This window comes from Podarcis tiliguerta (assembly GCF_965153285.1).
Source record: "Podarcis tiliguerta genome assembly, chromosome: 1".
Lineage (NCBI taxonomy): Eukaryota > Metazoa > Chordata > Lepidosauria > Squamata > Lacertidae > Podarcis > Podarcis tiliguerta.
In genome coordinates, this window is record NC_139534.1 from 23,943,357 (window position 1) to 23,959,576 (window position 16,220).

The 16,220-nt window shown below is 41.2% G+C and overlaps 1 protein-coding gene across 1 annotated transcript in view; it reads right to left on the reverse strand.

The window, feature by feature from the left end:
- The window catches only part of TTN (titin), a 285,564-nt gene that overhangs the window by 50,456 nt on the left and 218,888 nt on the right, over positions 1–16,220 (reverse strand). Inside the window, exons 256-277 of the mRNA XM_083403724.1 lie at positions 15,887–16,189; positions 15,458–15,766; positions 15,091–15,372; positions 13,910–14,209; positions 13,462–13,755; positions 10,385–13,345; positions 9,960–10,280; positions 9,593–9,877; positions 9,137–9,436; positions 7,751–8,053; positions 6,497–6,772; positions 6,094–6,393; positions 5,695–5,997; positions 5,076–5,375; positions 4,669–4,956; positions 4,279–4,575; positions 3,886–4,188; positions 3,473–3,778; positions 2,038–2,325; positions 1,645–1,935; positions 1,249–1,536; positions 12–602 (exon numbers count right to left, since the gene is read on the reverse strand). Coding sequence (XP_083259850.1) covers positions 12–602; positions 1,249–1,536; positions 1,645–1,935; positions 2,038–2,325; positions 3,473–3,778; positions 3,886–4,188; positions 4,279–4,575; positions 4,669–4,956; positions 5,076–5,375; positions 5,695–5,997; positions 6,094–6,393; positions 6,497–6,772; positions 7,751–8,053; positions 9,137–9,436; positions 9,593–9,877; positions 9,960–10,280; positions 10,385–13,345; positions 13,462–13,755; positions 13,910–14,209; positions 15,091–15,372; positions 15,458–15,766; positions 15,887–16,189 — 9,489 coding nt within the window. The remainder of the gene's footprint in view (positions 1–11; positions 603–1,248; positions 1,537–1,644; positions 1,936–2,037; positions 2,326–3,472; positions 3,779–3,885; positions 4,189–4,278; positions 4,576–4,668; positions 4,957–5,075; positions 5,376–5,694; positions 5,998–6,093; positions 6,394–6,496; positions 6,773–7,750; positions 8,054–9,136; positions 9,437–9,592; positions 9,878–9,959; positions 10,281–10,384; positions 13,346–13,461; positions 13,756–13,909; positions 14,210–15,090; positions 15,373–15,457; positions 15,767–15,886; positions 16,190–16,220) is intronic.

Genomic DNA, 16,220 nt, shown 5'->3' on the forward strand with positions numbered 1-16,220 from the left:
TGTGTGCTTACCAAATGGATGCCTTGCGATTATTGGGTCAGATTTAAGACCTTCGCCAACTCCATATTTATTTTCAGCACTGATTCTAAAAGTATATTCACTGCCTTCATGAAGTCTTGTGACTCTGAAGGTAGTTTTCTGCACAGCAGACACACATGTGACCCATTTGTTATTCACATTGTCTCTCTTCTCAATAATGTAGTTAGTGATTTCTGAACCACCATCATCTTTGGGAGGAGCCCATTTTAATGTCATGGCATCAGCTGTGACTTCATCAAATTTCACAGGTCCTGTTGGGATTCCAGGTTTGCCAACAACCTTCACAGAAATAGTCGCTTCTTTACTGCCAGCAATGTTCTTCAGTTTGATTGTATATTTCCCAGCATCATCTTTATGACAATCACGTACAAGGAGTGAGGTGTTAACTGCTGTAGCTTCAAATGCAACTCTTCCTGTCTCAGTAAGAGCCAGGTCTTCCCCTTTTTTCCATGTCACCGTTGGTGCTGGTTTGCCTTTAATAGGGATTTTCAGGCGGAAACTGCTTCCTTCTCTAGCTAAATAGCACAAGCCTGGCAGGTCTTTCAAATCAAGATCAGGTGCCACTGGAAGACAAAAAGGTATTGAATGATTGTATGTACGTTTCCGAGCACAATTCAAAGTGTTGGTGCTGACCTTTAAAGCCCTAAACGTCCTCGGTCCAGTATATCTGAAGGAGCATCTCCACCCCCATCGTTCAGCCGGGACACTGAGGTCCAGCGCCGAGGGCCTTCTGGCGGTTCCCTTGCTGTGAGAAGCCAAGTTACAGGGAACCAGGCAGAGGGCCTTCTCGGTAGTGTCACCCGCCCTGTGGATCGCCCTCTCACCAGATGTCAAAGAGAAAAATAACTACCAAACTTTTAGAAGACAACTAAAGGCAGCCCTGTTTAGGGAAGCTTTTAATGTTTAATAGGTTATTGTATTTTAGTGTTTTGTTGGAAGCCGCCCATAGTGGCTGGGGTGACCCAGATGGGCGGGTTATAAATAATAAACTATTATTATAATATTATTATTATTGTATGTTCAGTGCAGTGAATACAGTTGCTTCATTTCAGTAACTTCTGTTCTGTAAAAGAACGAAAGGTTTTGTGACACCTCTGCTATTTTTGCTTTATTAGACTGGCATGGCTATCTCATGGGGTAGTTCTATCGTTCGCTATACTGACATATGCAGTGTGCTCTGTGAACGAGAAAATGTATGAATCTACTCACCTATATCGTCCCTTGCCAGCACTGTAATTTCATTAGGTGTTCCATACCCAGCTTCATTTTGTGCTCTCACTCTGAAGGTATATTCTTTGCCTTCTGTTAAGTCTCTTGTTGAATACTGGAGATTCTTTGACCTCATAACTTCCTGCCACTGATTTTCACCAGTCATAAGTTCAACAATATATGCATTAATGCGGCTTCCACCATCGCTAATGGGCTTTTTCCACGATACATTGCAGGATGACTTTGTCACAGCCAAAGCCTTTAAGTCCACAACAGGTCCAGGTGTTTCTAGCAGAGAGAAAAGAATATAACGTTGAACAAATCGCTAATATAAAGTTAGATGCACAGGAGCCTTTTAACAATAGCCTGATAGGGTAATCATGTGAATATTCTCACCAGAAGCTTTAACCGCATCCCGAGTTTCACAGGGGTCGCCAATGCCATATTCATTTTCAGCAAAAACCCTGAAGAAGTAAGATTTGCCTTCCTCCAAGTTAGAGATCCTGAAGCTTGTTTTCGGACACTCTGTGGCTACTGTAGACCACGACTTTCTCTCTGCATCACGTTTTTCAACCACATAGTTCTTCACTGGACTCCCGCCATCAATTATAGGAGGTTCCCATGAAATAAAGGCAGAATCTTTAGATGCTTCTTTTACAATCAGATTAATAGGTGGCCCAGGAGTATCTGTACAGATGCAAATAAACCATTTCAGTTAATGACTAAAATATATAAAATAAAACGTGTGTGGATAGTTAAGACAATAATAGGCAATCACGTAGCACTTACCAAGTACTTTTACAACCATTGTGTATGCTTTTTTGCCACAGACGTTCTCCAGACTCAGGACATATTTTCCAGAATCGTATTTGTTTACATTTTCACAGCGCAGGAAAGTGTCAAAGTCAGTTGATTTGATATCTAGTCCTTGCCTGTCTCTTATGTTGGCATCCACTTTAGACCAAGAAATCTTGGGAGGTGGACGGCCTCTCACTGGCACATAAATCCTCATTGTGACTCCAGCACGTAATACCAGAACTTTCCTCAATTCAGCATCAAGCTCTCCCTCAGGTGGAACTGCATTGTAAATAAAAGTAGATGTCAAATAAATTGCTGATGATAACAATTTAAAATATAATTAAAAAATCAGTGTCAGTGGCTGAGGCAGGATGGGAACGGAAAGGAAAGAGAGAGAAAATACAAAGCAATGATGTTAGGGGGAATAAAGCTCAGGCTTTCTTTTTTCTTTTTTAGAAAAAGCAAGCGGATGAGTAAAAGAGAGGAAATCTCTCTAAACGTTACTCTAACCTTCCTTCCCTAATTGCCAGTTTTTATGCCACCCAGCCAAACATCAGTGGTTTCTCATATTCTTCTCTCTCCCTTTGTTTTGAGAGGAATCCACTCTACACTTTCAGTCAAGTTGCGGTCCCTACTTTTCTACAACTATCTAGGAGCTTCCCATTGGGAAAGTGTGCTTGCCTTGCACTCAAAACATGATAAAAAAGGTAAAGGTACCCCTGCCCGTACGAGCCAGTCGTGTCCGACTCTAGGGTTGCGTGCTCATCTCACTTAAGAGGCCAGGAGCCAGCGCTGTCCGGAGACACTTCCGGGTCACGTGGCCAGGGTGAAGAAGCTTCATCTGGCAAGCCGGCACCAGCACAGCACACGGAAACGCCGTTTACCTTCCTGCTATAAAGCGGTCCCTATTTATCTACTTGCACTTAGGAGTGCTTTCGAACTGCTAGGTGGGCAGGAGCTGGGACCGAACGACAGGAGCTCACCCGACCGCGGGGATTCGAACCGCCGATCAGCAAGTCCTAGGCACTGAGGTTTTACCCACAGCGCCACCCATGTCCCACATGATACCATTGCATTATTATTCAGAAGGAGGACATTGTTTTCTTTCACACAAGACAGAGAAGGAGCAAGTGTGTTTCTAGGTGGAGGAAAATGTACAACAATGATAGTGCAGCTGGAAAGAAAAGCTGAGGATTCCAGTCTCAAGAAAATTTTAGAAACGGAGCAGAATGAGGAGCATGTGGCCAGATTGTGTGATTTTTAACAACTGAGGGAATAGTGGTTTAAAGACTAGACATATGTGAGTTCATGAAACAGTTCAGCACAGAGCCCCTAGTTTCTCATAGGCCCTCCACTAAACCTTCTATACCGATACCCACAATATGCAAGAAAGTCAACAAGTCAGTTTCTTTTCAGGACAACTTACTTAAAATGTCCTTGGCAAGGTGCTTGTCTGGCACATCGCTTGGGTCACTATATCCAACCTTATTGACAGCATAAATGCGGAACTGGTATTCTGTGTTCTCCGTGAGTCCAGTCACAACGTAACGTGTATCTGGCAAATTCCTTGGCAAATTGCACCGGACCCAGTTATCTGTATCTGCTCGTTTTACTTCCACAAGGTAGCCAATAATGGGGCTTCCACCATCATATGCTGGCTTGGTCCAAGACAGGGTTATAGAGCTACGGGTGGTGTCAATCACTTTTGGGAATGCTGGTGGGCCAGGAGGATCTGAGAAAGAAAGCACCAAGAAATGACACAATTATGATCTGGCAAACCCATTTGCACGCACTCACAAAGTCACAGAAGACTGAAAAACGTGCATGTGTTCAACTTACACTGAGGATCACGTGCATATACTGCTTTAGATACTCCACTAGGTTTGCCGAGTCCAGCTTTATTCAGTGCAGTTACCCTATACTCATATTCTGTTCCTTCCTGGAGTCCAGTGGCCTTTATGGTTCTTTCAATGACGGGCTTTCTATTCACTTTTGTCCAGTTAACTGCCCTCGTTTCACGTTTTTCAACAATATATCCAGTCACAGGGGAGCCGCCATCATCAGCAGGTGCTTTCCAGCTTACTGACATGAAATCTTTTGTTATGTTACTAATTATAGGTGGTTCACATGGTCCAGGCACATCTATAAATAATAATTTGAAATGTTCTTAAGCAAATGTTCAAACATAGATTGACACTAAATGCATAGAAAAATCCAGTGAGAGAAGCTTACCATATGGATTCTTAGCCACTGCTGAGTCAGTCAAAATAGGGTCACCTACTCCATATTTGTTTTCAGCACAAATGCGGAATTGGTACTCATGTCCTTCAATTAGTTTCTCAACGCTGCAGCTAGTGATGGGGACATTGGCGGTGACCTGAGCCCAGTTGGGTCTGCTTGTTTCCCGTTTGTCGACAATGTAATTAGTAATGTCTGAGCCCCCATCTTCAAGAGGAGGTTCCCAAGAAAGCATTGCTCGGTCTGTGTACATGTTGACAATCTTAACTGAAGCTGGAGGACCAGGCTTGTCTGGGAAAGAAAAATTAGGTAGTGAGTGAAGTCTTACAACTGCTACATTTCCTGAAGTTTAAATGCACTGATTCAAATGAACTTTTAGCCTACCTAGTACTTTAAGTTTAATAGTTGCTGATTTGGAACCACTTGCATTTTCAGCTGTGATAGTATAATCTCCTGTTTGCTTTCTATTTACGCTGAAGAGCTCCACAGTAGAAAAATTTCTCTTGGTGGTTATCTTGACTCCTTCAACTGGTTTCAGGATCTCCCCTTCTTTCTTCCAACTAATAGTTGGCATAGGCTTGCCGAACACATTGGCCTCAAGACAAACGTTGGTTCCAGCTTTTACTACAAGCAAGGATTTCATAGATACACCGAGTTCTATTTTTGGTGGTACTGCAGTGTAAAAAAAAAATGTAGAAGGGGAGGGGGGAAAATACATTCCAATGAGCACATAACAATGAGAAGGATAAAAGTATGGCTCAATTCTAATGGTACTCAAATGCGTTCCTTACCATTTTCTGACTGAACGGTTATTGGATCAGAAGGTTCCGAAGGCCAGCTAATGTTCACTGCTGTTTTTGCTATGGCTCTAAATTGATACTGTGCACCTTCTTCCAAACCAGTTGCAGTATACTCTTCCAGGGGTATTTGATGGGGAGTGGTATTGCATCGTACCCATCTTTCTCCAGGCAGTTTGCAGGATTCAACAAAGTAGCCAAGTATCTTGCTACCACCATCATGTTTTGGTCTTGCCCAGACAAGAGACACAGTACTCTTAGTGACATCAATAACCTCGGGTTTGCCAGGGGGATCTAAAAACAAATGAGGTCAGGTTTATTCTACGGCATATGATAGAAAATGTCACAACACAAAGGATGCATATCACTGAACAAACATGGTATATTTCTTTCTTTTTAAATCCAGAGAAATTAAACTTTGGGCACAATCTAGCCAAAATCAAGGCTTTTCATTGGAATTCAATAAGCAAATGCTTACCTTACTTGTTGTAATCAGTGCAGTTTAAGAAAGTTTAGCTTTGGCCATATTCTCCTAATGTTACGGTACTTAAGTCGGCTCAGTATTAACAATAATAGTTATACATAATGCAATGCATGCAAATGTTTTGCTTACCAACTGGTGTTCTTGCTGTAATAAAATCTGTTGGTTTGCTAGGCTTGCTTGCACCAGCTTTATTCAGAGCATAGATTCTAAATGTGTACTCAAGGCCTTCAATTAAATTTGCACATGGGTATTCTGTGGATCGCACAAGTGTATCATTGGCCTTCACCCAAAGCAAACTGTTCCTTTCTTTACGTTCAATGAGATAACCAGTTATTGGGCTGCCTCCATCGCTGTCTGGTCTGTCCCATGCCACAAAAACGCAGTCCTTGTTCACCTTCGTAACACGTGCGTTCTTTGGTTCACTAGGAACATCTGTAGAGAAAGAGATGAGATTTTTTTATTAAAAAAATCATTTCACCCTTAGAAGTATTCTAATAAAGACTGCACCATTGTCTGAGGTGGACATACCAAATGGAAACCTTGCAATCATCTTATCGGACGGAAGCGGTTCAGAAATTCCAAATCGGTTTTCAGCACGAACACGGAACATGTATTCTTCTCCAGGGGTGAGTTTTCCAACTCTGCAATTCGTCTTTGTAACAGAAGCTACCACTGTTATCCAGTCTCCTCGGCTGGTATCACACTTCTCAACCACGTAGTTGGTGATGTTGCTACCACCGTCTTCAAGAGGAGTGTGCCATGACAAAGAGCAAGCATCAGCATCTATGTCAGAAATTTCGAATGGTGGCTGTGGTGGACCAGGGATATCTACAGAAAGAGATAAACATACAGGTATAAATAAGGTCATGCTCATTGATGAATCATGTTAAGAATGTTGAGAAGTAAGCATGGAAAAGAAGATTCAATGTACCCATGACGACCACTTTGATTTTCTGAGTAGCTACTCCCGAGCTGTTTTCAGCTGTTAGACTGTAATAATCACTGTCTTTCCTAATGACATCTTTAATGATGAGAACCGAAGTGCTGTCTGCTTTATGCACAGCCAGGCGGCTGGATATTGCCACATCTTTGTCTCCTTTCATCCATTTACAAGTCGGGTGGGGTTTCCCATAAACATGTGCTTCAATCCTGAGTTTCTGCCCAGCCTTTATATTGACATGATCTGGCATCAGAATCTTAGGTGGCACTGAAATGAAAAATCAAACGATAGGAAACAGACACGTAGGTCACGCACAAAAATTAATAACTTATGTATATGTATTTTGAATTAGTTCTCACAATCTTCAGCTGATATCATTCTTACTTGAAACAACCATGCATTTCCCCCCTGAAAACAAATGTCAGTCTCCTAACAGCTTTCATGCTCTTGACTGGGGGTAGCCTGCAACTCTCTAAATGTTGTTGGACCACAACTTCCAACACCCATGGCCAATGGCCATGCTGGCTGCAGCAAATGAGAGTTGCAGTCCAACAGTGTCTGGAGGTGTGGCTAGGCCACAGACTAGCCACTTCTGATCTATATTCTGCAGGAGTAAGGCAAAAGGTCTGATATTACCTCCCCAAACCAACCCAAAACTGTTTGTTTTCAAATAGTCACCAAGGAACTAGCCCCGATAACTTGTATTCCCCCTAATATCCTTGAAATATAATATCCCTGATTCATTTCCTCCTAGCTTCTTTTGTAGGTTTATTCTAAGGTCTGAGCAGTGTGCTATTTTATTTAATTAACTATATAGCTGTCCTATTCTTCAGATGCAGAAAGCTTCACAACATCTTATAATGGGGAGATGCACAAATTTTTAAGGTAAACTTCTGCATAAATGAAGCGAATTATTCAGAAACTGCCTGCTGGGCCTGGGACCCACATTCAGTACTCTTCAGGCCAGAATTAACACCTAATACTTTGCTCTAGAAGGTCGCAGAGCCAATGAGCCTATTTGTGAAGCTTTTTTATAGACCCTTTTGAATGTCTTGTTTGTATGTTGCTGTTTTGGGAAACCGATAAACCCATTAAAAAAGGAATGTCACTAAAGACATCAGATTAAGTGACAGGACCTAATTTTAAATATCTTTAAGAGGTGACATCCAAATTTAGATACAAAATCAAAATAATTGAATTTAAAATATATTTCAATTGTACAAGTGGTCATAGTTAGCTACTTACTCAGTTGCTCTTTAACTTCATAGATGCCTTCGGTTTGCTTTGGCGGGCTTACTCCTACAGCATTCCTTGCAGCCACTCTAAATTTGTATTTCTTTCCTTCCTTTAGGCCAGCAACCACAATATGAAGATCTTTGACAACAGAGTACTGTGTCCAGTGATCCTCAGCATGACCCTCTTCTTGATATGCAATGATGTAGCCATCAATTTTGGAACCACCATCACGCAACGGTGGCAGCCACCCTAAAGTAGCACTATTCTTCGTTATTTCAGTCACTTCAAGTTTCCTTGGAGGATCAGGTTCACCTGAAAAATAAAACAGGCAGGCAAATGCTTAGTTTACATAATTCCTACGATCATTACATCGTCTCATGATTTATTAGTGGGGGGGGGGACACAGAATATATTGTACTATTTTATTTTTTCATTTGAATACATAAGTCATGAGACCAGTGGTTTCTTTGAACTTTGTAGTACCGTATTGGCCCGAATATAAGCCGCAGCCAGTTATAAGCCGCACCTTTAAAATTCAAGGGGGAAAGAGAAAAAGAATACCCGAATATAAGCTGCTCCCTTAAAATTCCACAGGCACTCACAACCGTTCCTTTTTACCGTATATCTGCTTTAGGAGCAATAACGCAAAAGCCAATTTTTGTAAGGTCGCGAATTTAAGCCGCACTTTAACTTTTCACAGTTAGAATTTGGGAGAAAAAGTGAGGCTTATATTCAGGCCAATACGGTACTTCTATTCTGGTTTGATTGTTTTTTGTGATCCACACATTGCCTCCACACCCTGGAAGAAGACCCAGCTGGCAATGTATTTGTGGACAGGTTATATTCTTTGAAATATAGCAAATAGAAGATCTGCCAAACAACAAGTCAATTAAATAAGTGCAGGGAGGTGAAGTTAGCTCATAAATATGAGGGAAGCATTTCTCATGTTCTTTGGGCATGTGTCTCTCTACATTCTCTTGCTCCCCAGTCAAGGATTGGGATCAACTTCCTTCCTTGTCAGGTGAGCCCTGGGTTTGGGTGAGTCGAATATGTACCTCAAGACACATTGTCAAAGCACTCACCCCAAAATACCCCCAAGCCACAGGGATATTTCTGAGTGTTAATGCCTGAGTTCCCCCAACCTGAAATTAAAGGCATCTGAAGGCAGTGTTGTATCAGGAATTTTTTAGTGTTTGATGTTTTATTGTCTTTTTATATGCGTTGGAAGCTGCCCAGAGTGGCCAGGCAACCCAGCCAGATGGGCAGGGTATAAATAATGAAATTATTTATTTATTATTATGCGCAGTGACAACTGATTTTGACTATCTGAACTATCATACAAAATCTGAATCTCCTGAATGAAATAATACAGAAGCTACATCCATAAATACTTACTTAGTGGATCTGATGCCAGGATTGGCTTGGGCGTGTCCCTTGGAACACCAGGGCCATATTCATTGACAGCAATGACTCTGAAGAAATACTCAGTTCCTGGCATAAGATTAGAAACCTTGAAACTAGTCTTCTTTACATCATCGGTAAGTTTTGCCCAGGTCTTTCTCTCAGCCTCACGTTTTTCCACGATGTAATGTGTTACAGGACTACCACCGTCATTTTCAGGTGGAGTCCATGAAACCTGACAGGATGTTTTTGTGACATCCTTGACACTGAGCTCTGCTACAGGTCCAGGAGTATCTATTGGAGGAAAGGAAACAATAAACAAACAATATTAGGCCGCAATTATTCAAAGTAAGTGGGCAGAGTCCCATGGAAAAGGAACTGCAATGAATAATACATTCATAAATCACAGAACAAAAATTAATAGATGTTAAAATTATTGACATTACTCACCAAGGACACGGACATTCACAAAGACTGCCTTTTCTCCAGCAGGGTTAACAACTGTCAACGTGTATTTGCCTGAATCATCCCGTGTAGAATCAGGGATGACGCAGAAGGCCATTGTGTCAACCAGGTCAACCTGGCCCCTTCTGATCACATTATCAATTCCCACCTTCCTCCAGGTAACTTTAGGTGCTGGTCGCCCTCGAATAATGGCAAAAAGTCTTATGGGGCATCCTGCTCTGACTATGACTAACTTTCTCAGGCTTGCATCCAAATCAATTTCAGGAGGTTCTGAAAAGGAACATTAAAAGTTTAGATTTTGAAAGCAATTTTTAAGATAGCAAATAATTTAACGGTCTGTTGGCAAAATTACCAAGAATTTCTTTGGGAGAAACAGCTTCTTTCAAATCAGCTGGCCGGCCAATGCCTACTTGATTTTGGGCAGAAACCCGGAACTCATATAGTTCTTTCTCCTCCAAGCTTGTCACTGTAAATTCTGTATGAATAACTTGTGTAGCAACATTGCATCTTTTCCATCCTTCATCAGGACCTGCTTTTTCAGTTTTGGGTCTCATTTCTACCACATAGCCAATAATAGGAGCACCACCATCATAGACTGGTTTTCCCCATCCAAGAGTAATAGAGGTCTTCGTGCTATCAACAACCTTAAGATTAATGGGAGGACCAGGTGGTTCTGTAAGATGACAGAAAAGTACAGAAGTAAGCATATCAGTGAATCAGAGAAACATAATTTAAATTGAAGTATTACTAACAAAAATATATTGGAAAGATCAGTACCTATTGGATCCTTCGCTATTGTTGGTTTTGATGGGTAGCTTGGTTCACCAATTCCAATTTCATTTTCTGCCCTGACACGGAACTGATATTCATATCCTGGAATGAGATTTGTAACTTTCTTGCGTCTCTCTGGAATTGCACTTTTGGTAACAGGAACCCACCTTAATGACCTTTTCTCTGTCTTCTCTAATATATATCCTGTGATTGATTTACCACCATCATATTCTGGTGGATTCCAAACTACGGTCATCTCTTCTTTGCTGACCTTTGTGACTTCTGGAGGATCTGGACGACCAGGTCTATTATACTTTGTTTTTGCTATAATTGGCTTAGTCTCTGTTGGGGGACCAGTGCCCATTTTATTCTCTGCACGGACCCTGAATATATATTCATTGCCTTCAATGAGATGTGTTACATGTACATGGGTCATTAGCACAGAGGAGGAATACGTAGTCCAAACCATTCGTCTGCTTTCACATTTCTCTACAATGTAGTTCTGTATTTCACAACCACCATCATCTTCAGGTACATCCCAGCTGACTGTGCATCGGTCATTTGAAACATCAGCCACCTTCAAATTTCTGACAGGTCCTGGTTTGTCCAAAACATTTACAGTAGCATATGCTACAAAGCTACCAGCTGGATTAGTGGCAGTAATAACATATTTACCGCCATCTGTGCGCCTTGCTTTGGAGAGAAGGAACTTAGATGAGTCTGAAGTTGTTTCAATTTTGACCCTTGGAGATTGGGATAGATCGGCAGAATCCTTTGCCCAAGATACTTCTGGTTGGGGCTTGCCTCTTAGTCCTGCTACAATTCTTATTGGTTCACCAGCTTTCACAGTCAGTACTCCAGACAGCTTCAGATCAAGTACAGGTTTCTGAATTTCTTCTTTAACAACAACTTCACTTGTCTTCACCCAGTCACTTTCACCACCTTCATTCTTTGTCTGAACTCTGAACTGATAAATTTTATTTTCAACGCATTTGTCAACCATATAGTGTGTTTCCTTAATGCTACCTTTGTGCACTCTTTCCCACTCATCCGAATCCTTCAGTTTTCTTTCAACATGGTATGTTAAGTTGGGGCTGCCACCATCGTAGTCTGGTCTCCTCCATTTCAGATATACAAATGTCTTTCCTGTTTCTGCAATGTGAAGGTTTTCAGGCTCACCTGGCCTGTCAATAGGGTTAATAGCAAGGATTGGAGTTTTGGTCTCGACAACTGGACCTGGACCTACTTTGTTTTCTGCACAAACACGGAAGAAGTATTCGTGATTTTCAACGAGATGTGCTTTCACTATCCTCTTAGTAAGATCAGAAGAAACTATTGACCAGCCTCTCTGGTTTGGTTGACGATACTCTACTATATAGTTTGTAATTTCAGAGCCACCGTTATCTTCAGGATTCTCCCAAGAGACCATGCAAGAATCTTTGGTGACATAGGTTACTTTCAGGTTCTGGCAAGGTCCTGGCCTATCAAGCACATTAACAATAGCTGATGCTTGGGCGTGTCCGCTGCTATTCTTAGCTGTAATTAGGTATTTTCCATGGTCTGCTCTTACAGCAGGTTTTATTTGCAGCTCTATATGAGGGAATTCATGAATTATGTCAGTACGCTTATCTTTCGTTATATTTTTGCCATCTCTAGACCATGTTATGTCAGGATCTGGTCTGCCCCTCACTTTGCCTATAATCCTTATTGTTTGGCCTACTCTGACAGTAATTACATCTCGGCAGGTCACATCCAATTCTACCTCTGGAGGCATGAGAATGTCTTTGGCAAGAACTGTTTCTGGCAATTCTCTGGGTTCTCCCTCTCCTACAATATTAGCAGCTTTAATGCGGAATCTATATTCATTTCCTTCAATTAACCCAGGTACTGTAAAGGCACATTGTCTGATGAGTTCATCTTTGTTAATTCTATTCCACTGAGTAGTTCCGCTTTTCTGGCATTCCACAACATATCCCAGGATGGGGCTACCACCATCTTTGAGTGGCTTAGTCCATACTAGCTCAGCTGTTTCCCTGGTCTTATCCTTGAGTTTTGGATTAATGGGAGGTCCAGGAGGTGTCATAGGACGTGATGCTTTGATTGGATCAGAAGGTGGAGATGGCTTGCTTATGCCAGCACTGTTTTCTGCAAAAACACGGAATTCATATGTGCTGCCCTCAAAGAGGCCTGTAGCTCTAAATTTCAGATCAAGCACTGGAGATTTGTTGACACGTATCCATTTCCCTGAGATTTCACGGCGTTCAAGTATGTATCCAGTTATTGGACTTCCACCATCAGATTTTGGCACAGTCCAACATACAGTTGCAGCATTTTCTGTAATATCATTAACTACTGGTTTACCAGGTGGAGATGGTGGATCATGCAGAGCCTTGGCAACTGTTGGTTTTGAATCAAGAGGTGGACCAACGCCTATCTTATTCTCTGCACAAACTCGGAAAATATATTCACAGCCCTTCTGTAGACGTGGAATTTTAATTCTAGTTTGATTAGTCCCTGAAGAGACCACTCCCCAGGTTTCTTTCCTTGTATCTCGTTTCTCAACAATGTAATTAATTACAGCGCTTCCACCATCATCTTTAGGAGGTCGCCAAGCAATAACCATATGATCGGGAGTGACTTCCAGCATATCAATTGGGCCAGTTGGAGGACCAGGAACATCCAAAACTGTTAGATGAACAGGAACAGTTCTGCTTCCAGCTATATTGGATACTGTGAGCAGATATTCTCCAGTGTCTTTTCTTGTGCAGCTTTGAATAGTGAGAACTGTAGAGTAATTATCAGTATCAATCTTGTAATTGCCTTCTGATTTGATTTCAACATTATCAGTGACCCATTTTGCAGTGGGAACAGGTACGCCTCTCATGATTGCAGGGAACCGCACTGTGCTGCCAGCTTTAACAACAAGGCCTTCTATTAATTTCACATCTAGATCAACTGATGGTGGCACTGAAATAAAAAAACAACAACACGCAGATTATATTATAGGTATTTCCCCATTACAAGAGTTACATTTCAGCAGTGAATATGAAATCTGTGAACAGTCATACAAATTCAGTGGTTACCTATTTTTTCTTGGCACTCTATTGGTATGGTTGTGTCTGGAAGACTAAGACCCACAATATTTTGGGCTTTTACGCGGAATTTGTAAATCTTCCCTTGTTGTAGACCAGTAACAACACATTCTGGCACAGGGACTGTTTTGAATTTTGTCCAGTCTTCTTTCCCTTCTTCTTGGTACTCCACCAAAAATCCAGTTATTTCAGCACCACCATCCCGATCAGGCCAATTCCAAACAAGAGACACTTGTGTCCTGTCAACATCTACATGATGCAAGTTCTTTGGTGGGCCAGGAGGATCTTTTAAAATGAGATGAAAACAGGATTAGCATTTCTATTTTTATACACAAACCTTTCCAAATGCTGATACACATTGTATAGATCAACACAGTCAACAAAGGTGTTTTTTTTTTTTTTTTTAAAGAACACAAAATAGTAAGTGAACTGTGCTTACGAAGTGGATCTATAGCCTTAATCGGCTTGTGGGTTTCAACGTAAGGACCTCTTCCATACTGGTTCTCAGCAGCAACACGGAAGAGATACTGAGTGCCTTCCATGAGGTATTTAGCCAACAGACTGTGTTTCTTAGAAGATGATGATATTGGTAGCCATTGAGCAGCAGCAACATCTTTCCTTTCCACAACGTAATTCGTAATGACAGAGCCACCATTGTCCTCAGGTTCCTTCCAAGTCAGATAGCAAGAATCTCTTCTCACTTCACTGACCAGTAGATTCCTGGGAGGCCCAGGTTTATCTGGAAAAAAAATGGAAATAAATGTTCGATATAGTCTATGTATAAAAATATTGTGTTAAATACCTCGGTTTAAGAACAGTCCTGTTTATGAACAATTCGGTTTAAGAACTCCACAAGACCGGAAGTAGTGTCCCAGTTTGCAAACTTTACCTTGGTCTACGAATGGAAGCCAAATGGTGGAAGGGCACCGGTGGCAGGAGGTCTCATTAGGGAAAGCGTGCCTCGGTTTAAGAATGGTTTCAGTTTAAGAATAGACTTCCGGAATGGATTAAGTTCGTAAACCGAGGTACCACTGTATATTATTTGCAAGAAAGAGTCTTTTCCTTATGATTGTATACTTCTTATTTGTAGAAAATGAGGATGGACAGCCTCTAACCATTTTTAATTTCTAAACATTTTTCATCTGAACCTGGATAATTAAACCTGACACAAAGTACAGGGCGTAAAATCAAACTAGTTTGTGTACAACGCCCCTCACCCCGATTTCTTCAACAAATTTACAGTAGCTTCGCTGTATGTATGTTTGTGTTGTGGCTGGGGCAACCCAGTCAGATGGGCAGGGTACAAATAATAAAATTATTAGTATTATTCATTTCAGTGACTATGAACCTCAGAGAACAATTAATATTTTCCAAAGACTATGGGCTTTATGCACCCACCCATATTTGGTATGTGTGTGTTTTAACACCGCAAGGATTCTGATAATGCTTCATAACATTTAGAAAATTCCCTTCCAAAGTTGGGGAACAAGGTTGCTAACAGATGATGAAAAATATAATTTTTCATTCCTGCTTTTCTGTTGTACATAGGTATGTTCCTATCATTCACCTCTGTCATGTTTTATCTCCCAGTAGGAGTGTTAACATCATTTCATTCATTACCTAGAACAAGAACTTTTACTGAAACAGTCTTTGATCCAACCGGATTCTCCACGGTCAGGGAATAATTCCCTCCGTCTTCATGGACTGCGTGTCGAATTTCAAGCTTACTGCCAACTCCTGTAACCTCAATATCTGCCTTTGAAGGAACTTCCTTATCTTCTTTCTTCCAAGTCACTTTTGGGAATGGAATTCCTTTAATTACAGCACTTAGCCTCAATGTATCTCCAACTTTTACATGTTGTTCTCGTGTCATATTAGCATCCAGGATTAAATCAGGAGCCTCTGTAAAAAAAAAAGGGACTTCGTGTTCAGAAAATATATCCACTTTGGCCCTTTAAAACCAATTAAAACATCATGTTCTGCTTACCAAGTCTGTCCTTGACTTCAACTGGATCACGGACATTAGCTGGCTCGGATTCTCCTGCTCCATTGACTGCAAAGACTCTGAATCTATATTTGGTACCCTCAGTGAGGCCGGTGACATTGTATTTTGTCTCAGGGCAAGAATCTGCTGTATGGTTGGCTTTTTTCCACTCCTCATCTCCATCCTTTTGGTACTCAATGAGATAGCCTATGATCTTGCCTCCTCCATCATGACGTGGTGGTTGCCAGGACAATTGCACTGAACTTTTAGTTTTATCCACTGCTTCAGGATTAATTGGTGGACTTGGCTTTACTGTAAAAACGAAAAAACAACAACACCCCATTACATTGGAATCATGAATCTGAAAAAGAGATTAATTGGTACCAAGTAATATCACAAATATAATACATGAGAAAATGTTTTATAATATACCGATTGGATCCTTAGCGAAGAATGGTTTTGAGGGTGGGCTAGGATCACCAACGCCAATTTCATTTTCTGCTGAAACTCGGAATTCATATTCACAGCCTTCAAGAAGATCTGTTACCCTGAACTGAGTATCTGGGTAAATATGATCTTTGGTGGCTCTTCCCCATCGAGTAGACATAGTTTCCTTCTTTTCAAGTATGTAATTGGTTATTGGTTTTCCTCCATCATATGGCTTCTTCCAGGTAACTAAAGCAGAATTTTTGGTGACGCCTTTAATGATAGGTTGCTCTGGTGCAGCAGGAACACCTGAAGAAATAACGTTTTCAAGTTTTAAATC